Below are 21,927 nucleotides of genomic sequence, written 5' to 3' on the forward strand. Positions count from 1 at the left end.
GACATGTCATATTGTCTACACCATTTGCGATAACCTAATGTATCCAAAATATCTACATGCAGCTGGCAGATGTGATACAGAGAGTCCTACATCCTTCTGGAGCAGCAGCTGGAGGCCAGGGCAGGTTCCCTGTCATGCCTACAAGGGTGCTAGACAGCCATTTCTAGATATTCTTTATCTACCACTGAAACTCCATGAGCTCTGGGATGAGAAGCAGCTGTGCTCCCAGGGCAGGGATTGATGAACATCTTGACAGAATTGTCAGGGAAATTAAAGCAAGAAGAATGTGAAAACTCCCAGTTGGAATTCTACCTAGGCAATGAGTTGGAAAAACCCTTTCTTTTGCAAAAGGTGCAGAGACCTTTGAAGACCACAAGTGATGGAGAATCAGTTTCAGTCTGCGTTTCACCTGAAAACACAAACGCCCAGGCTGTTCCCAGAGACATAAGGTAGTCTGTCACTCCAGTTCTGATGAGGAATCCCTTTTAATCACCCTTATTTGCACAGAGCCCTCATCCTCATTCATTCCAGAGTAGGCTTATTTCACTCAGCACAAGGCAAAGCAGAACAGGATGATCAGCAGCAGCAGCAGCAGGGCAGAGTTCCCGGGCAGTATTCCACCCAGCTGGGCTCTGCTGAGCATGCAGGGTCCAAGAACATCACAGTGCAGTGATGCATATACCTGGCTGCAGGTACATGACGATTTTTTATCCTTTGTGCTTTGCCAAAACTTGAGAAATGCATCATCCACTGAAATCACAAAGACTAACTGTTCAATAGCTTCTGGTGCTATACAAATATCTTAAATGTGAGTTGTACACAGCCAGCCAACACAGAAGAAAAAGCAGCAGGTGACAAAACACATGCTACTGCATTAGCTGCAGGCAACATATAAACCTCTTAGGTATCACGTTGTAGTGCAAATCACAGCAACCAAAGCCAATGTCCCAAAGGTATGTGCCACAGATGTCGGATCTGCATAGGAGGAAGGGCTGCAGCTTAACACATTCTTAATAAGTATATTACTAACAAGAAAACATTAAGAAAAATGGAAAATGTTTTATGTGTTTTGTCCTCCCTCTTTCCCACCCCTTCATTTCAAAGCAATTTCACTGCCTGCACGCAATTGCAGCAAGATATCCACCTGAGGGTAAGAAGATGTGCGGCTGAATGCAGCTACAGTGTTTGCAGGGGAAGGCTCTATAGTAACAGCCTTCGTCCCATCATATGACGTGGAGCACATACCTCGTGAGTCTGTGCTGAGAAGAGGAGAAAGGAAGGCAACAGCTTGTCACCCCCTCACAGTCAGTACATTTGGCCCCACAAGAGTAGCTGGTGAAAACAGGTACAGTCCACGGTATATGGATGGGAAGATGATGTTTATTACTGAGCCAGAGCAAAAACAGATTGGGACAACCTTTCTCAAGGGGCTATGCAGGCCATTTTCAAAGGTACAGTTCTGGCTTGACCCTTCCTGACTCTCACCTTACCTCCGTGCCGAGGCAAAGGGCAGAGCATGCGTTACTCTCATAACACTATTCAGCAGCAGCTCCTGCTTAAACCTAGGTAGGCTACGGAAATATTACTGCCACCATGTCTCTTTTCCTGCCCAGTCTCAACTTTCAGCAAAGTATTTTGCTTTGAAATATGAAACAAAAGAAATGTACAGGTAGGTGCCATTAGCATTGTAGCTACAATCCCAAATCCTTGACCTCATAAGTCTGTCCAAAGCACAACATGCAGTCAGATAAGCCATCAAGGCTGCGATGGGGCCTGGGAACACCACAGAAAACCCTACCTCAAAAAAGACACCTATAAAATTCAATTGGAAGTCTTGGCAAGTAAAAACTATACAATTTCAATACATTCGTGTTATTGTAGATCCTCTCAGTGCAGAGATGCTGTACCCAAATCACCTAACCCAGTATCAAAAGCCAGCCAACATCAAATAATTACATTGGAAATTTACAACATGATCAAATCCACTGAATTTGAAGGAGAGCTACAGAAAGGTTCTTCTCTCCTGTTGGGGACCAGTCTCTGCCCTGAAATACTACTAGACATCCAGGGGAGATTTCCCTGACACAGTCACTGTAGGCTCCTTTGAAAGCGGAGCAAGAGTGAGCAAGGAAGAGAGCCAGAGACCCCAGGGGTCCCCCCCCAGTCCCACTGTGATTGCAAGCCACACTGCAGTCCATGAGTGGTTCAGAGGAAGCTGCGGCTCAGAAGTCTGAAAGATCGTATAAAATTAGCTTAGGTCATTGTCCCTGTAGTGTCATGCTGTATCTGTTAAGAATCTTATTCTTCACCTACCTATATCCAGTTCCTACCAGCTACCACTGTGGAGTTGCAAAGAGGGCTTAAGGACTCGGAATTAAGGCTTAGGTGATTCTTTAAGGTATGCCCACTCACTTCTCATAAGAGGTGTGTTGTTGGTTGACATTCGACCTCCAAGTCCCAAATGTGTCTTGCCAGTCCCAATTCATACATGTTCTTTTTGACAACTGGGAGCAGTTGAAGATTTCAAGGTGTAATACTGCTACAGGATAACAATTTTATGTCTTTAAAGACAAGTTGAGATTCTTTCTCATACAATAACCTGCATGAGACCTGTTTAGCTCATCAGTAACTGAAACAGTCCTGGAGGATTTAACTCTAGCTGTGTGAGCAGGCACATTGCTAAGACACTAAGTATCTTTCTGGGAAAAGTACAGGATAGAGAAAAATAGCTAACATTTTTCCTACCTGCCACAAGCGAGCTTTATTAATTTGCCCATGTGATTATTTGTTGTAGGCAAAAAAAGCTGTCTTTGATAGCTGCTGCCTGTTGTATCACTCTGTCCTTCAGCCTTTTAATTACTTCATCAACAGTTCTATTCTGGGCGTATTTGTTAGCTTGATCTTCAATCTGCTTGATTCTAAAATTGAAAGATTGTGCATGAAGGCAAGTCACTTATTTTTTGTAGTTTCAAACATTTGATTCAGCAATAATGAACAAGACTGCCTTAATGACAACAAGATATAGACACGGAAGAAGCTTCTTTGATGCAAACCAAAATGATAGGTTGATCAAGTTAGAGCACACGTTGATTCCAAGGCCTGTATTGTGCAAACATTTCTTATGTATAGCTTGCTTTACAGAAAAAAAACCAACAACCAAACAAAACCCCAAAACCAACACAAAAAAACAAACCAAAAATTGACTGATACTGTTCTGAAGTATTTCTTTTGCAAACGGAGATCCTAAACCTCCAAATCACAGGCTTAGTTTCTAATCAGCCCAAGTTTCTACATCAGCTACAGAGCCATCTTTACCCTTTAATACCTCCTCAGTTAACATGAGATGGCTAAGCTAACATGAAAGAAGTTAATGAAAGTCTTTCCATTGATTTTAAAAGGAAAAAATTTCTCTTATGATGTTTTCTCTCTTCCAGGATACCAAGTAAATCACATTCATGCTTTTTCCCTTTGGAGGGATGGCCAGGATACCTTTCTTTCTCAGGCCCGATAAGAAAGTCCATAGATATGGACTATATACTCTTCTTCCTGAAATACCACAACCTTCATCAATAAGCCATTAAAATAAATAACAATTAAATATTTAATAACTTTTAAAGACAGAAAAGAAATTAAATTAAAGGGTATGTAATGTGTCCCACTTGTACTTATTTTACATCTGTTATGGATTTACTGTAACCCATGAAAAGGAAAGGTGTAACAATTATTTTTGCTAAATTTTAGAGGATGTATTTCCATATAAGCAAAATGCAGAAATATTCACCAGTCTTATTTTATAGATTTATTAAGTGTGTTTTATAGTATTCCCTAAACTTGAAGATAATCTTAACATTTTAACTCTTATTCTAAAAATATGCTAATGAAAAGAGTTTTACTTTGATCTGAGCAGCACACAGAAGATTAACTCTAAGCCTCCCAAAAGGGATCAAAAGATGACAGTGACTGCTGACTCCCTCCTCAGGATCTCAGATGGACTCATTTGCTGAAGGCACCCGGTCTTCTGAGATATCTGTTATCTTGCCTGAATGCAAGAGGTTGCCAAAACATTACCAACTTTACCTGCCCCATCCCACTGATTATTATATTCTCCTGCCTATCAACATAGGCCTTGCCATGAGTGACCCTGAGAGAATGAAAAAGTAATTACAGGACAGGTGATGAAGGTAAATTCAAATGTTCTTTATGCCCTTCCTCCTTAAGTTCAAGACTGAGGCAAAGGCTGGATGTGTCCTGGAAATAAATGAATGATTACTTGCAGGATGTCATCTAAATGACCACCTTCCCTGTCAGGGGCTTATTCACAAAAAGGTCTCTTTATCTACTATCCTTTATAACCTAGTAGGGAAGCCTTAGACTAGATTGGAGAAAGGAGCTAGCATAAAACCTCACAGGACGGTATTAACCACAGCCACTTAGCTGAGGACCTAAAACTACTTGGATTAGGGTTATACATTACAGGGTCATAGAAGAGGCAAAACCAGACAGAATGGATCAAGCATGCTGGTTGTCAGTACATGAATATAAGAAACGTGGTATGAAGAAGGTGACCTAGAAGTCCTTATGGTTCTTGGAAGATCCTGCAATCTCACAGTTCAGTAAATCAAACCTTATTTAGAGTTCTAATGATAAAAACCTATGATATTATGAGTGCTACAATGGTAGGATGCCTGCAATACATCACCAACAGGGAAAACAGGGAAAACAGGACTTGATTTGAAGCTCTTGGAGATTTGGAGATTTTTTCCTGAGACAAAGAAAAAAGAGGCAGAATCAGGTGGGGCAAAAGAGCTGGTTGTAATTGCTTGGGAAATGATTACAGGAGAACACAGGTTGTCCAGCAGATTATCAGAATGTGTCAGTGACATCCTGTCGATGCTGCAAAATCTAGTGAAGGTAAAGTCTTTCTGAATTTCATCCTAATTAACACAGAGAGAAACTGCTTGAAAAGGTGAAATACAGCCTAGGCAGGAATGATGATGGAATGACAGAGTTTATGACACTTGTAAAAGGAAGGTGGGAGAATAATGAAAAAAAGTAGATTTCTACCTTCTCAAGGAACTAAAGTCTCAAGAGAAATGGGTCTAAAGGGAAAATAATTTAAGGAGAGCTGGCAGTGTATCAGTGAAACATGCCATCACACTATAAGAGAGAAATATGAGTACATACGACCAAAATCTGAAAGGCCACAACACAATGTGAGATTCAATATAAAAAATATCAAGAGTAATGAGAACTCACTCTATAAATGCTTCAGTAATGTAAGAGGGATCAAGAAAATATTTGGCTTTCTATTCAACAGAGAAAGGAAACTACCAGCAGATTGCATTAAGGGGATGAAGCACTTAAAGCCTCTTTTTGTATCCGTCTTCAATAAAGAGTCAAATATAAGCAGGCTGCTTGAACAGTGAATACTAATAACAAATAAGGAAAGAACAAATTACAGAATATTGCTATGTATTCATATAGGTTCTTAAAGAACTGGCTAAAATTGTCTCCCAAATTTATGCAGAAAAGCAAACACACTACCTAGCTTTAAAAAGAGGGAAGGAGAAGAACTGGAGAGTTACTGACATATTTCTAAGAAATCTATTCCTGCTTTCAGGCAGTAATTACAGAGTCACAAAGAGTTCAAAGCCTGCTAAGAGACACAAGAGCCACTAGGGATCCTTGAGATCTACCCTGATTTCAGGCAAGCTTATATTTTAAATTATACTTCCCTCTAGCCAGCACCACTTTTACCTTGGTTTCCTAGGGAAATAAGAATAATGTAATCAGCCTTTTCATCCACATCTGTCAGCCGTTCCCCTAAATTTGGAGTCCATCTACCAATTTCAGTCAAACTTGAGAGGGGTAGGAGTCTTCAGATGCAGCGGTTACAAGTTTTGTGAAATTGACAGTCATGTAAAGGAGAGAGACTCTCCATTCTCCTAGTTGGGAAGGCAGGGACATTATCTTTTCCATTTGTTAGCAGCTAGCCAAGCAATCAGCATATGTGCCTCTCTGGGCTAGCCACACACTCTCTCTTGCCCAGCTGCCAGCTTGAAGTACTTAGTGAGAAGTATGTTCTTTTTCCACCTTCAAGTAATAAGCCACAAGTACATTTACCAACTGTGTGAGACACCAAACCCTACTCCCTGCACGTTCCCATCTCACTGGGGCTGGGTCTCAAAGTTCTTCATTCAGGCCTGACAAACCTGACCTAACCATCTACTCTAACACGTCAGTTCTGGGTGCCAGAACGCTTGCTGAAGGTATGGGTAAAGCTCCAGATGGTGGCTCAGCAGAAGTTAAGGACAGAGATATTTATTAGTGAGGCCACTGATTTATCTCGAGTTTAGCATACTGTGTCCTATTGACAGAACTGTATTCCATGTTGGTGAGTCATCTGCATTTTTTTTATCTTGCCAACTCTCTGCTTTGACAGTCTATCAGTAGCAATGGCATTGGAGCTCAGTAAAAATAACCTTGGGGAATCTCTGAAAGATCTGTTCTTACCAATACAAAAAGAAAGCTCTTTTGACCTCAAGAACAGGAGGGACAAACTCAGTTTGCAGAAGACAAACAGGTTGATTTCTCGATTGAAGTACAGCTCATATTCTGCTTTGGGGACAATCTTGGAATGCATCTGCAGGAACACTCTGTTCCCATAAACCTTTACATAGAAGGAGCCAACCATAAGATCTTAGATATTTCCTAGTGTCTCACAAAAGCAAATTAGGAAAATTTCAGAGAGAGAGGCAGTCCGCTAAAAGTCCTGAGGATTAAGATGAAGGCTATTGTGGAACAGGATCTTTCACAGGTAGGGACACCTTCACCACCCCAACCTGTTAAAGACCTTACAGGTGGAAAGATGTGGAAATATCAAGATCCCACCTGTTGCAGACCATTGGTCCAAAATCACCACTTTGGTAAGAAAGAGGCCAGACTTGCTTCCCTAGAGACTTCAGGTAATATTTCTTTTCCATTACTCGTCACAAATTCTCGCTAAAGAGAGGAGCAGACATAATTTGCAAATGAGAGGCACACAGCACCCCTTATATAACAAGGAAAGAGGTAACGTTAAGATTCATAAGGATACTGAAGTTTCATTTTAGCAATTTCAGGGGGAGGGACAGAAGCCTTCAACTCCAGGCTAGGAGGCTTAAAGGTGTTGGTACCAGAATTGACTTGGCCACCACATCACTGGGGCAAGAGGAACTGAAGGGAAGATGTAAACCACTGCGTATAATTACAGAAGGAGCAACTCATCTGACATAGCTCCAAGACACTGACCAATTCAGAAACTGAACATCCAAAGGTTCTCTTTTAAACTTGTCAGTATGTGTAAACCAACAGTTCTGGTCAACGTCATAAATAAAAGGTCAGACTTAGTACGTTCGCAGCACAGTCCGAGCTTTCTGCACAAGGGATTGACTCACTTCTGCGCTGGCCTGACAGTAAAATGACTCAAGCCATGTGCCTGAGACCTTGTCTCACACGAACGGTTGGCAGGTAGTCAGGTTAACACTTCCAAACGGTTGACATCTGCGCAACGGCTAGTGGCTGAGCACACTGTATGAAGGAGTTGAAAGGCCTCATACCCAACAGTCACCTTGGCAAGAAGGTAAAGGAGATTGTGGTCTTTTTAAAAATATCCAGAAGGCTTGTATCTTCCCAAGACCTCACTAGAAGAGACAGAAGGATGTCCCGGTGCCTGAGAGGCCTTCGGAAGATGGATAGCATGCTCCTCCTCCGCTTTGTCTTCCTACAGCAGAGCTTGGCAAGGAGCGATAGAGAATTCCGGTGAGCGCAAGCTGTCCTTCGGCAGGGCCCTTCAGCTGGCATTCCAATCCTCGTATTGCCAATTCAAATGCCAAATATCCACTGCTGATTTCTGTGTTCATGACAGAAACGTGAAGGTCCGGGTGGGCCTACAAACCATGTTGTGAGAGCACTGCTGAAGGCTGCATTAAGAGCGGCACTGGAATTGGTATTCAGGGTTAGAGCTGAGCGTCCAGCGTTTATACCTGTGTTTGGTGTCCCTGCAACATTTGGCCTCCTTTGAAAAGTGTGTGGAGATCCTGAGGCAAGGCTCCGAGACAACAGAACAGAGACAACAGAAATGGGCTTTTTGAGCCATAGGAATAAGCCGCCAGTTCCGATGTGTGAGTACACAGACAAGGCAATCCCTAGAGCTGCTCTGAAGGGGATTCAAATGGGGACTTCAGAAACACAAAAAAAGTCAGATTGTTGAAGAGGAAACAAAGAAGTCTGAGGAGAATCTGGCGCAAGACAGGGCATACTCCTGTATTGAGAGCTGTTGACAGAAACGTGAGCTTTGCATAGGGCATTCCGTTTTATGGAATACCAGCCTAAAAATGAGGGAAGATAGGCAGTGAGCACGCCTCCATGGACATATTAGAGTAAACCATTATCTGGATTCAAGTGAAATGAAATACATGTGTCCCGGGTCTGACCGTACATGTAGATTATCATGCAAATATAAGAAAAAAAAGTATTTTTAAGAAGAGCTCATCCCATTACAAGGGAAAGCTTGTTGTTTCCACCCCAGATTATACAGGCATTTACATGTATTTGACAGTAAAAAGTGAGGACAATCAGTAGGTCATACATCTTTCTAACCTGGATGCCAATATCAATGATGCTGGTTCAGTCGGAGGCTGTAGCTGTGGCCTGCAGTAGTCACAGCCATCAGAAGTGCCAGAGTTCCTGATCTGCTGAGAATGTTCAAATCCAGTTCCTGAATAATGAGCCGCACTGATTCTACAGAGGATCATAGGCTTACTCTTCAGATGTTATCTAGAGGGCAAACCCCCAATTTTTGAGTGATGCAGTGAGCTATAATCTTTGTGGACCCTGTAGAGTGAGGTCAACCACTTTTACCTGAATCCTAGGACCTTTGATGAATGATACATGTGTGTTTGCTCTCCTGATGCAATGCTTTGAGCGTTGCACAATTTTGAATATATCTCTGCGAAAAGACAGATCAGCCCAGGACAGTACTTACCATTAGAAAAACAGCACAGATCCTCAGTTTATCTGAAAGTCTCCTTTCTATACATATATTTTCTTTACATTAAATAGAAAATTGTCTGTAATAACAGTACCTTTTTGAAATCCCTGTTTGCCTTTTTTCTTCTCTTTGTTGTTTTTTCCTTTGATATAAGTGAGCTGATGCCATTTAAGTCACCAGAAAGAACAGCAACTTTTAAGTTATCCAAAAGCATCTTGTAAAAGATTCCATCAGAAGAGTTATCCTTGTATTTATAGCATAACCTGGATAAAATAAGATCTTAAAATAATTTGGGAGGTTGAGAACAATGCATAATACAAACGTCTTAAGGCAAAGACGATCAAAGTAACACATTTCCTTTCCATATACAGCTAAGGGCATTATTCAGAAGGCTATCCTTAGGCACTGGAAACTAGCCTTCTCAGGCTCCTTCTGTAGCCTACAGAGAAAGCAGGAACCTAACTTAAACACTGTATCATTACCTGGAAGAGCTCCATTGACTCTAGAAGGAGCCTGAGGACACAAGCCTCCCCTACCTACAGTCACCCTTTATGAATACCCTGCGTAATTAGTGCTTGAATTATATGGTGGACACTTGGAAGCAACTTGGCCCACTCAACACTGACCTGTCAAATTCAGCTGCTTTAGTGGAAGAGGGAGCTAAGATCGCAGCCACGGCACAACTAAATCTGTCAGAAATCATGAATGAAAGCCCTTGTTTACCTTAACTTGCTGCCTGGCATATGAATATAACATGAAATCACTAGCAGCCTAAGTTAATACTCCTGGATGTGAACCTTAGCAGCCCAGGAGCAGACACACTGTTTGTTCAGCCCCTTCTGTTATTCTGAGGGTAACTTCCAGCAAAGAGGTCAAGCTGGTAGTTCCCTGGGCCTGTTAAATTACCCTCTTAAATCACTGCCGTATAAATTAGAAGAGCTCATGAATCAGAGCCCTTGTCATTACTGTGTGGCTGCTTCACTGAGCTGCTCAGCCTTCCAGGACTTCATTCATGTTCATAAAGCTTTGGGGCATTCCTGGGTGAAAGCAGAAGGCTCCTGTCCTTGTGCTGGGGACGCACGGCATTCTCTGCACTCCACTTATCCCAAGTAACCGTTCTATTTAGAATGACACTAAAAAAATACCTGTGGCAAAAAACACTTGTAACTTAAGATATCAAGTGCTTCAATGCCTTCCTTCTGAGAAACAAAAAAAAAAAAAAAGAAAGAAAGAAAGGAAGATTGAAAGAAAAAGAAATCAAAGCTTTCAATTCTTTTGAGAAATCCAATCCACACCATATACATTGCAGAGGAGAAAGTGTCAGGGGGGTGAGAGGGAGGAGAAATAGTCTCCATTTTCTAGTATTTGTGAAGCTCTGCTCAGCTAAAACAAGTGTAGCCTTCACACAGAAAATGGCTGTGAACACTACAGAGCAACATCTGCTTTGTGAGTGTAATCCATAAAAGGCTTCCAAATGCCCTTAAAAATTGTTCCTTCTTTTCCCCAGTCTGAATGTCATCTCACAGGAAGCCATCTGGGACAAGCATGCCAGCTATTCTGCTGCAGCGATAGCAGTATTGTCCTCAAGTGCCTCAGGATGAGTCACATCAATGCAAAAGTCCAATTATAGTAGAAGCCCCCCAAAGCAGAAGTATCATTTCAAATAAATAAGACTGATGTAGCTGAACCACTGGAATTCAGAATGTAATTCAGTCACTTCATCACCTTTTACTCAAAAACCCTGCATCCCTTAAAGCACCCGTGCTAAATCCCCAATCTGGTTATGACATTCCCAGCACAGATGTGATAGTCTTAAGCCCAGTGTGTATGCATTTAGAGGAGTCAATTACTTTTTTTTTTTTTTTTTTTTGCTTATTATTTTAAAATACAGCTTTTAAAACCTGGCATTTAGTATGACTTTAGAGCAGCGAATGAACAGTGCCATCCACTGTTTCTCTGCATAATCCACAACATTTTCCTAGGATTGTCTTAAATAAGATTTAACATAAAAATTTATGCCACATTTGAAACAAAGAAATACAGATTGGTAAAAAGATGTGAGTCAAAACATATTTTTAAGGAGTCAGGCTAAATCATAGAATGGCAACTCTAAAAGTAGATTACAACAAAGGAGATTTTTCCAAATATCTGCTCACCTGTGGACGAGCCATTCTAACTTAATCAGCTATATTATTACTCCTTTATCATAAAACCAAATACTTCTCCAATCAAGTAGGCCATCTGTTGCATTCTTAAGTATAAATTCTCTCTTCATCTTATTATAAGAATTACATTTCTTCTCCAGTATGGGCATCAGCTCTCTAGAACATGACCCTAAGAACAGTACCTTTAGAAATGTTTACTACAGAAGAATTAATAATATGGTGTGACTAAGACCCTGTTTTCATGGAGTGGACATGGCCAATGCAAGACTCTATGTCCCTGAATGTCTTTGACAATGGAATCCAAACCTTATCTTTTAGATGTATAATGCTATTTCTATAAAAATATTCCAAACTCATCCCATCTATCTCCCTTTGCTAAACACCGGTATCTGCATGTTTCAACAGTGCCACAGTTCAATAAAGCAAATACACAAATGTGCTCAATGTTCACCGTAACAGAAATCCTAGAAGTATCATACCCACTTCTTCCTGTGCTTTGCTAGAGCACAACCTGTGTTCAGCATTTTGATAGACTGATCTCACCAGGCTTATCTTGCATCCTTTTAAAACAAAAGCAAAACAGCCGTTGACCACAATGATGAATGAATTAAACCTTAACTATTTGCCTCTCATTGCTTTACTCTGTATTATTTTCTTATAGGGAATGTTTAGAATTTCAAGTAAAGACCACTTTCCAATTCAAAGTGGCTGTAATTCCTGACTTTTCTTATAGTACAGATCTCTCATTGACACAAATAATGGTAGAAACATTATTTAGAAAATTGTATAACTGCTGAGTCCCAGGTAATTCAAAGGATAATTACTTGTTCATGATCAATGACCACTGATTATATACTACAAAACACAGAGCTATAAAACTGACAGATGATGAAAGCATGTAGTTATAACACAGTGCTGGGAACATGACTTTTATGAACCCAACGCACAGCACCTGAAGTTTTCTCCAAGACATTTATAGAAAGGAAAATGCATACAGTAGAATTGGTTTTACTGATCATGCTCATGCTCATTCATATTTCAAGATCAAAGATTATTTTCCAAAAGCCATTTCCTATTGATGCTGTTGTGTTTGCTCCTAACACACAATGATCAGCCGGACACTGGGTTGTAAGGGTCAGACTGGAACTCATTTCTTTGATTTTCCTATTATGTTTTCAAAGGTAGGAAAGAATTCCACACCTTTCTGAAAGTCACTAGCTGTAAGCAGAGAAAAACAGAGCTCCTGAGAGAGTAGATTAGACCCAGTTATAACCTGACTGAAATGTTATTGCAGTAAAATGCCTAATACAATTCCCTCTTCTTTGGACATAGATATTTTGACTCCATGCTCCCCACGCTTCTAGCTCTTTTGACTCCTCGCTTTGGGGAGCCTGCTCACATTGAAAATTAGATTTCTTGCTGACAATATTAAATTTCAATTCCTTCTTCTTTACAACAATAGTCTACTGAGGAAAGACATAACATTAATTTAATTAATTTTGTATTACATTGTATTTGAAAATACTAAATAATGTTTGATAATGTCTTGGATCTCCAGCACATCAGTTGTTCCTTTGTAGAAAAGGCTTGTCTCATCTTTGAAATGCTGAAATAACGTCAAACTCCTGAGAGTTTCCAACATGGAATTGTTATGAAAATAAATGAGGGATTTACAAGCTGATCGCATGAGGAATGGGACATCTCTTCCACCAACCTTTTCTCTTCTCTATGCTTAAGGCAAACCAAAATACTTAATGCCTCCAGCTATAGCTTTCAAATTAAAAAACAGGAAAAAATATACGGTAAGAAAAGAAATTACATTAAATCTGTTACAACTCACACATCATCAACTTACTTCATAAATTGTTGATCTGACAAAGAGGGACAACACAGCTGTAGGACTTTCTTAGATGACTTCTGTTAATAATGCCAGTACACTTAGGATGATAGGACTGCAAAGCCTTACAAAAATCTTTCCAATTTTCTGTGATTTTACCTGAATGGATCTCCTCCACCTAACAATCAAATGAATTAATAATGCAGGAAAGAAAAAAAAACGTCCCTGAGGTTAAGCTATGATAGCATTACCACATGAAAAAAATGTACTAAAATAAAAAATCTAATGTTGGAAGACCAACACTTAACTCAAAATGAGCTGTGTTATCACTTACAGTATTACAAGCTAGAACAAGAGCAGGCTTCTTTATTTTGTTTGTTCCACTAAGCTATTCATGAACCATCTAATTTAAAACAAAGTTCTGTTCAACTAAAACAATATTAGTGTACTAATTTCACAGCATGATGCAACATCATGCCCAAAATTTACCCTTGAAAATGCTTGTTCTGAAAACTGACTGAAAAGTGACTGCAAGAAAGCGTATACCTCACTTCATAGATCTCCTTCTTTAAGTGACTGAAGAGGAACGTCTACTGACTGATAACAACGCAGAGCTTTTACTGTTGTTTCTCCCCTCAGTCCTGTAAAACAAAATCCACTAGGACTGAATGAATTGCAAGTGGCACTCAGCTTACTCGGGGCATAATTTGAAGACAATGGGCTTGCACAGGGGAAAATAATGACAAAATCTGGCTTCCTGAACCTGCTTTAGGATCTGCCTGTAGCACTGGCAGTTAAAGTGTTTTTCACTTGTAAATTGAGTACATTATAACCAGAAGGTTCTGAGAAGAAACAAACACAGGATCACATTTTGACAGAATACCTCAGCATAATTGCAGATCTGAGCAAGCATTGTACTATGCAAAATTTCAGGTAAAAAGAAGGAGGTGGAGATGCCCCTTGGGTTATCTTAGCTGGCTGGGGTCCTAGATTGGTTCCAGGTCCTGGTTCTGCCCATTGCTGCTTTTAAGATACCTCTGACCAAACCCTTTCTGAGAAATGATAAAAATGAAGAAACTTCTTGAAAAAGTTGTCCTCTTTCATTTGTACAACCTGTAATCTGTCTTTTCTACAGGATAAGCCACACTGATGGACGTGGCATTACCACTCAGGACACAAAACAAAAGGATTTCCAGACACTCAGGCTTCCTTGCAGCTGCTTTTTATCAAGATCTGGGTACAAACCCAGCCACAGAGTCCAGAACAGACCTACTCCTCAGGGCAGAATCACTCTCAAAGTGTGAAACCACAGCCACCAGGGTCATGTGTGGCCACTGTCATCCCTGGTGGTATTTCATCCCAAGGTGACAATGATCTGTGATGTTTAACATTTCCTTTACCTGCCTTCCCTCATGCTAGCATTTACTTCATATGGGATGCTTATTTTAAATAACAAAAATGTCTAGTTATCTGTGTGCATCTCTAATTTGAGTCTAACCAGCTTAATTTGTAAATCCCATTTAGTGTGCACATCAGTTGTGCATGTAGGCACCGTTGGCATTTGCATTTTCCCCAGCATGCTAATTTTACAGCTACTAAATTTTGCCCCAGAATTTCAGCCAGACCATTATTCTACTCAAAACCAGCTGGAAGACACTTGAGCTGCTGCATCAAATGTTGCTATTGTTGGAGCCATCAGAGTGGAAAGCAGCCTGTTCCAGCCCCTAACATCAAGCATTTCAAAGCAATGCACACCATTGAGGGCTGTTCAATGGGACCTTCTTTATGTGCATCTAGTATCTCTCTTGACACTACTGCAGTCCTTTGATTTGTCTCAAAAACTCTAGACAGACTACCTAAAAAATTGCTAAATATGGAGCTAGTCAGTTGATACACTAATGCAAACCTAGGAGTTGATACTGAAAATTATGAACAGCTTCTTAGTATTAGGAAGTAGATTTGCAAATACAGCTTAGGTTATTTCTTAGAATACTTCAGTAAGCAAAAAAGTATTGACTTATTTCTGTCAAAGGAAACAGACATATGGCATGGAAATGTTGACTGTGGATTTCAGCACATAACCTCTCAACCTTCGGTGAATGGTTCTAAAGGAAAACATTGTAAGATGACTGCAAATTCAGAAGATGTCAAAGCTGTACACAGGAAAATATGCAACGTCTGTGTAGTATATAGCATATAGTTTGAACCAATGTATATTATAAAGAATAATAGATAAAACAAGAAACAGCGAAATATCAGCAAAACAGATCTGACAACTGAAAGCTAAGAAGTGCTGCTACTGTTCCTCCTCTGCTGTACACACATGCGTGAGCTAGTGATTTTGCTGGAGTTTTCAAAAACCTGCAGTAACCATGAGATTGCTTTCCAATTGATGCTTCAGAAGAAGAGTCTAGAAGTGCTGATTATTATTATTCCATTGCTGGAATGAATGTGAACCTACTAACTTAGACAAAAACTGTATGCGGAGCACAACATTTTACCACATCCACACACACAATCCAGCATTTTGCCACAGCCATTATAAAAGAAGTTATAATTAGAGAATTAAAAGTAAACACTTACTACTGATTGTTTTTCTTCAGACAAGTCTAAAAATTCATGGTAGTCAGGGTATCCAGTCTGTTCTGGATCAATTATCTCAATTAACTCCTGGAAGTCTTTACCTTTCATTTGAAATATCAAGTTACGTAAAACACGACAAAGGTCATTTCTTGGGATCTTTCCATCTCATTTCTAAGACAAAAAAAGAAAGCATGCATAAAAAAAGAATGAACATTTACTAAAGCAATGCTGATTCCAACATGCCATTCTACACTGCTAGATCATCCTGACCTACAAAAACTGAGAGCTCTGTAGCTCTGAGAGCTGTAGTTTGTGTATACTGAATTTAGTACTTTTACTCCAGTTCCCAGTGAACATGCAACTGCAATATTTACTGATGGATGACTAGAACTATGGGAATGAAACTACAGTGACCTTTCCATTACCTTGGGATAGATTATTTAGTTTGCTGGTAAACTGTGCCACAAGTGAATGGATATTTAAACTTGCTTTGCACAGACCAGCTCACATTCAGGTCAGTTTATCAGCTGCATTTCATTTCTTACATTGTCTGGAATCAATGTTTGCACAAAGTTGTGTCTGACTGAATAGTTGCTGGATCTGTGTGAACTTTACTCAGTTGAGTCAAGTTGCATCTAATTTGCTGTTATCATGTACCCTGTCCTGGTTTCAGCTGGGTTAGAGTTAACTGTCTTCCTAGTAGCTGGTACAGTGCTATGTTTTGAGTTCAGTGTGCGAAGAATGTTGATAACACTGATGTTCTCAGTTGTTGCTCAGTAGTGTTTAGTCTAAAGTCAAGGATTTTTCAGCTTCTCATGCCCAGCCAGCGAGAAAGCTGGAGGGGCACAAGAAGTTGGCACAGGACACAGCCAGGGCACCTGACCCAAACTATTCCATACCATGGGACGTAACATCTAGTGTATAAACTGGGGGGAGTGGGAGCGGGGGAATCACCGCTCGGGGACTGGCTGGGGGTCAGTCGGCGGGGGGTGAGCAATTGCCCTGCGCATCATTTGTACAGCCTCATCCTTTTATTATTGCTGTTGTCATTTTATTAGTGTTATCATTATCAGTTTCTTCTTTTCTGTTCTATTAAACCATTCTTATCTTGACCCACGAGTTTTACTTCTTTTTCCCAATTTTCTCCCACATCCCACTGGGTGGGGGGGAGTGAGTGAGCGGCTGCGCAGTGCTTAGTTGCTGGCTGGGGTTAAACCATGACATACCCCAACCATTGCTGTAAGTCCATGCAAAAGTCCATCAAGTGATGTCTGTTAGATCCTAATAGATCTCTCAGCATATTCATAAACAGCACATGAGCCTACAGTTATCAGTGCTCACTCATCTGTGGCAGGATTTTCTTCATGATTAGCTTCAGAACAACAAGCAAAAACTCAACTAAACATTTTATGTTTGAGCACAGCTTTTTCTCGGGCTGCAGTTTTCAGATATGGTCCATGGCCATGATGGTCCATAAGGCCAAAGTAAATGCTGTGCAAACACTTGGGTCATTATGGTGATTTCAGTTAAAGATGCAATTAGAAGTACATGGTGAGCCTTGAGAAATTCTGACTGTTGGCAGCGGTGCGTTAACCCAAAATGTTTGAGACCTACTGTCCTTCGACTTCCTCTTTCTTTTCTCATGCTTCCTTTGCATCTTAGTGTGCATCCTTTAAATCAGCTATACAGCTAGGCTGGGTCTATTGGCATTCTTGACCTGGCTAATGAGGGTGAATTTGCTCTCAGGGAGAATCTTTATCTGGGGCCTGATGTCCTGTCACATTGTCATGCCAATGGATACTCATTTGGACTGTAAGGTAATAGGCATAGTTTGTATCTCAGTTCCCATGACAAGTAATATCCATAATTTATGTAGGATAGTTTTAAATATGGGTTTATACCAACTCTTTTCTATGACTGTCTATTGCATTTTATAATTTTAAATTTGTTCCTGAACTTCTACTATTTTTTTAATTGTTTCTTTGTTTTCTCTAAGGAAACCTGTAGAAAGATAATGGGAGGAAAGAAGAAGAAAGAGTGGAATAAAGGCTTTGGAACAATAGCAGAAAAATTAGGAGTAAATAGTTCCTTCAGTGATTCAGTTTTCCTGGCTAAGCACTAGACAAATATCTTTTTGTTCATAAAATTCACCCTAAGAAAATTCTGTTTCCCTTTAGTCCCCCACAGAGATCCAGGGTGGCAGTAATAATATAGAGGATGAGCAATTATTTACTTCATCAGTTGGTCTGGGAAATACTTTAAAGTTTTGCAATCAAAAGATAATGGTCTTGTGAAACTACTATCTGGTATTTGAATTTTCTTTAGAGACTGTTGTCACTGCATTAAATCATATGGAAGCAAAACCTGATAATATACCTACCTCCCCCAGTAAATAAGTTAGGGAATCTGATACTGAAGCTACAAAGATAGCTTGTACTTCACAAGAAACAATTGTGCAGAATGACTAGGTCTTACCCATGAAGATGAAAAATCTGTTACGATGAAAATAAATTACATTTTGTTCAAACCTTAGATAATACAGGAAAGTTAAGATATACTACAACAGGATTTATTAAGCAGATTGCATTTGCTTATTTGGTCACCTTGCAACTTGAATTTTATTTATTTAAAAGGAACTAACTTATTGCCCAGATCATTATCTAAGTCAGTCCAGCATCAGTGATGTGACTGGGGATGTACTGGTCTATTCCAACAGAAAAATCATGATGTTATGTATAAATATAAACCATTCTTACATGTATTTCTTTCACGGAGAGAGCCTCTAGATGCTGAGGATTAAATGGTTCTTTCTTCAGCCTTTCTGCCACCTCAAATACCTCTGCCTTTGTTAACAATTTCATTCAGTAATGCTCCAGTTCAGTAAATGAATTAAAATCATGTAGTAAAGTGCCTTACTGAATCATGGCCTGAATGCTCTAGGCATTGTTACTATTATCTACTGCAGTGTATAAAACCGATTTCTTTTCCTATAAATTGCTAGATGAATTCTTTCTTTTTGTGGTCATATACATATATATATATGTTTGTATATAGATGAAATACCGCAGAGCTAAAAAGAACAGGTTTTATGTAATTATATTAGAAAGGAATTGTAATATATCATCTATATAAAACCATCTAATGAAAAATGCCGATACGACTTCTGAAGATATGCCCAGTGCTCCTTTTGCTTGTGTCAACCAGACTGAGAGCTTTAATTTTTTCAGTCTATTATTTGCTCATTCAATTCAGAAACAGAGTCTACAATTTAAGAAGTGCAATATGTAGCAAATCAAAGTAATAAAAAAAAAAATCCAGCTTGTCCACTAAAGGGTTGATCACACACGCCGGTCCACAGGACATACATATAATGACATTCCATCAAAACTGACAGAGAGGCATTTTAGCATAGTTCTGTACATTGTGAGGGCCACAGAGCTGGTAAGGATAGACAGTTCTTTATCAGAAGCTCATATTCCAGAACTAAACACGAAAAGGTAATCTGAAGTCTAGAAAAAGTCAGATGAAGTTACTTTTGAAACTGGAGTGAACTATGCAACAGTAGGCTCAACATTGTCAGTGTCACACCTAAGTTACAGTCTACCTGACAGATGACAAACTGCAAATATAAACCTTTTACAAACACATGATAGCACTCTCTGTTTATATTACATAATATGAGCTTATAATAATTGCTGCACAGTTCTGGTTCTCATTAACTTTACCTATCATACTGATTTTATCCTTTCATCAAAAAAGATTTGCTTTGTCTGTAATTTCTCCTGTGTGCACAGGGACCATGGGGATGTATATTCATTGCTAAGCAGTGTATTTGGATGTACACACTTACGACATCTCTCTTCTTTTCCAAAATGCTGTATCTCAGATTAAGGTGTAGCCTTATCCTGTACATATTAACGCCTATCTTTAATTTAAATGTCAATCACAACCAATTGGTCTCCTACAGCATATAATGTTAAATAGGTATTCATGTTCTGTAGTATTAAGATATAGTATTAAAGCCATTAACTATGTTCCTTTAAACCTTTTTGCAATGCTGGGAACACTCTGAAGGTTACCTGAAGCCAGGTTTCAGCACAGGACAAAAACCATTTTAGTTTCTCTTATGAATCTGATGCATTTAATTAAGAACTTGAGTTAGGAGACTTTCCAATACTACTTGAAATCCTTGCCTTGAGATGAATAATCTCTTTTTAAAAGAGACTAGAATAAAAACAATTAAACAATGCAGGTGAAAAATTACAACCTGATATTGCAATTCTAAATTTCTAAATTTGCAGGAGATGCAACAATATGACTCTGAAAAAACTACGATGTCACATCTTCAAATGACGGAAATGCCAGTGCTTTAAGTGACTGAGGCACCACATGTGATCAAGGTCTATCAAACAATGCACTCCACATAATGGAATATATAAAAATAAGGATATATAGTAATGATAATAATTTAATTTTAAAAAATGCTCAACTAATTTATACTGAATATTGCCCACACAAATGATTTTTAATGCCTTTTTGTTTCTGTGTTTCAGAATATATGCAGAAACTTTCTAAAAACATTCTAGGAGGCTAGAGAGGTTGTTTGTTATTAATTCTTTGGTATTGAAACACTTGCATAACTATTTTTTTCCAGGATCTGAGTTTTAAAGTAAATGACAAAATATTGCAAGACTTAACAAAAGAACATCAAAGGGTGCTTCGCTCATCCTTTTATAAAACATCAATCTGATTCAACATTTTAAAGTCAAATTTGTAGTATAGTTACAGGGAACATTATATTTCTAGCTTGCACATTAGAAAGCACTGCTACTAGGTTGGGATTTTGTTTTCAGAATATGGATTAACAGGTAGGGACCAGCAGCATTTCAGACTCCAACACATCAAGAACAATTCAGAAAAAAAATCAGTTGGAAGAAAAGGGAGCAGGCAGTTGCTTGAGGGCTGGACAGTGATTGATGAAGAATCAGAAGCATGCTGCATGAACCTATTAAAAACTTTTAGATAAGAACATGACTGTATTTAAGTCCTGGAACAGGAGACATTCAAGTTCAAATCTATTTCTACCTCCTGAAAAAAAGGAGAGCAAGGAACTTACTTTTGTTAACTCTAAGACAGGAGGAAATGTCTTTACTTGGTTTACATGGGCTTTTCATAATAGCTGAAAACCCACTCACACAGTTATGTAAATATTTAGGATTGTTACAAATTCACACATATTTAGACATTAATAATGAGTTCACTGGTGAGATCACTGTTCTACTGAACATTACATAGAGCAGCTGACCAGGAGAATAGTATTTGCTAAATCTTACTATGCAGATCTTAGTGTGGAAAGGAAATATGACATCCGAGATGACTTTTCTTGTGTTGATCACAAGACTGAACATTTTCATAGCATACCTTCTTCATTAAGTGTCAAAGCCAGTAGGTATCGCGTTTCATTTTACCAATAAGGAAATCGGCTTTTCTGGGAGCTACCACACTTGACGATAGACTGCGGTAGGCGACGAAAGGAGGCAAACCACTTCGGCCCAGAGACAGTCCTGAGCAGGAGGAAGAGCGTGGAGAGGGAACGCAGAGCCAGGTTTGGCCGTGAAACCTGCATAATCAGGATATAATGCCCAACACTGAGGTAACCAATGGTACCAGTCAACATAGGGATGTCAACAGCTGCAAATTAACACATCTGGATCCCTCTCTTGGAAGTAGCAGCGAACAGGGCTGTCCAGGACTCTGGTAGAGGCAAAACAGGCGTTGGGACCCTGCCTGTGCTGCTGTCCTGGGGCAGTCTGCTGCCCAAGGCAACCGTATACTTTACTTATACCCAGTGGCATGCCATTTTGACTAAGAAATGAGAACACTACGGATGCAAATGGCAGGCATCAAACAAGTGTGATAAGTAACAGAACCAGATAACAGAAGCCTTCACATAGAATTGTAGATAATAACCCATTCTCAGGTAGGTCTGTTTCTAATGAGGTCTTGCAGGGCCTGATTTTTAGCCCTGTGCTATACGTCCTTTTGATGCACACACGTAGATATACATGTGTCTCTGTGTGTGTCTGTATATAAACAGCGTAAACACAGCTTGCTTGCTTTCTGTATATATATTTATATACATATATACATACACACGTGGACAAATGACCTGGAAAAAAAACCACCCAAAACTTTAAAACATCAGATGACCATAGATAAATAAAAGACAAATGGAAAGGTAAAACAATGAAGAGAACAAACCACTGACACAGCATGACTGGGAAGAATAAGCACAAGCAAAGAATAAGCTT

At 39.5% G+C, this 21,927-nt stretch overlaps 1 protein-coding gene across 1 annotated transcript in view; it reads right to left on the reverse strand.

Annotated features, from left to right (window-relative positions):
• The window catches only part of EFCAB6 (EF-hand calcium binding domain 6), an 80,787-nt gene that overhangs the window by 50,960 nt on the left and 7,900 nt on the right, over nucleotides 1–21,927 (reverse strand). Inside the window, 2 exon segments of the mRNA XM_010563598.1 lie at nucleotides 13,052–13,106; nucleotides 13,109–13,211. Of these exon segments, the coding sequence (XP_010561900.1) occupies nucleotides 13,052–13,106; nucleotides 13,109–13,211 (158 nt within the window).

The sequence above is a fragment of the Haliaeetus leucocephalus genome, unplaced genomic scaffold (assembly GCF_000737465.1).
Source record: "Haliaeetus leucocephalus isolate CR32 unplaced genomic scaffold, Haliaeetus_leucocephalus-4.0 Scaffold170, whole genome shotgun sequence".
Classification (NCBI taxonomy): domain Eukaryota; kingdom Metazoa; phylum Chordata; class Aves; order Accipitriformes; family Accipitridae; genus Haliaeetus; species Haliaeetus leucocephalus.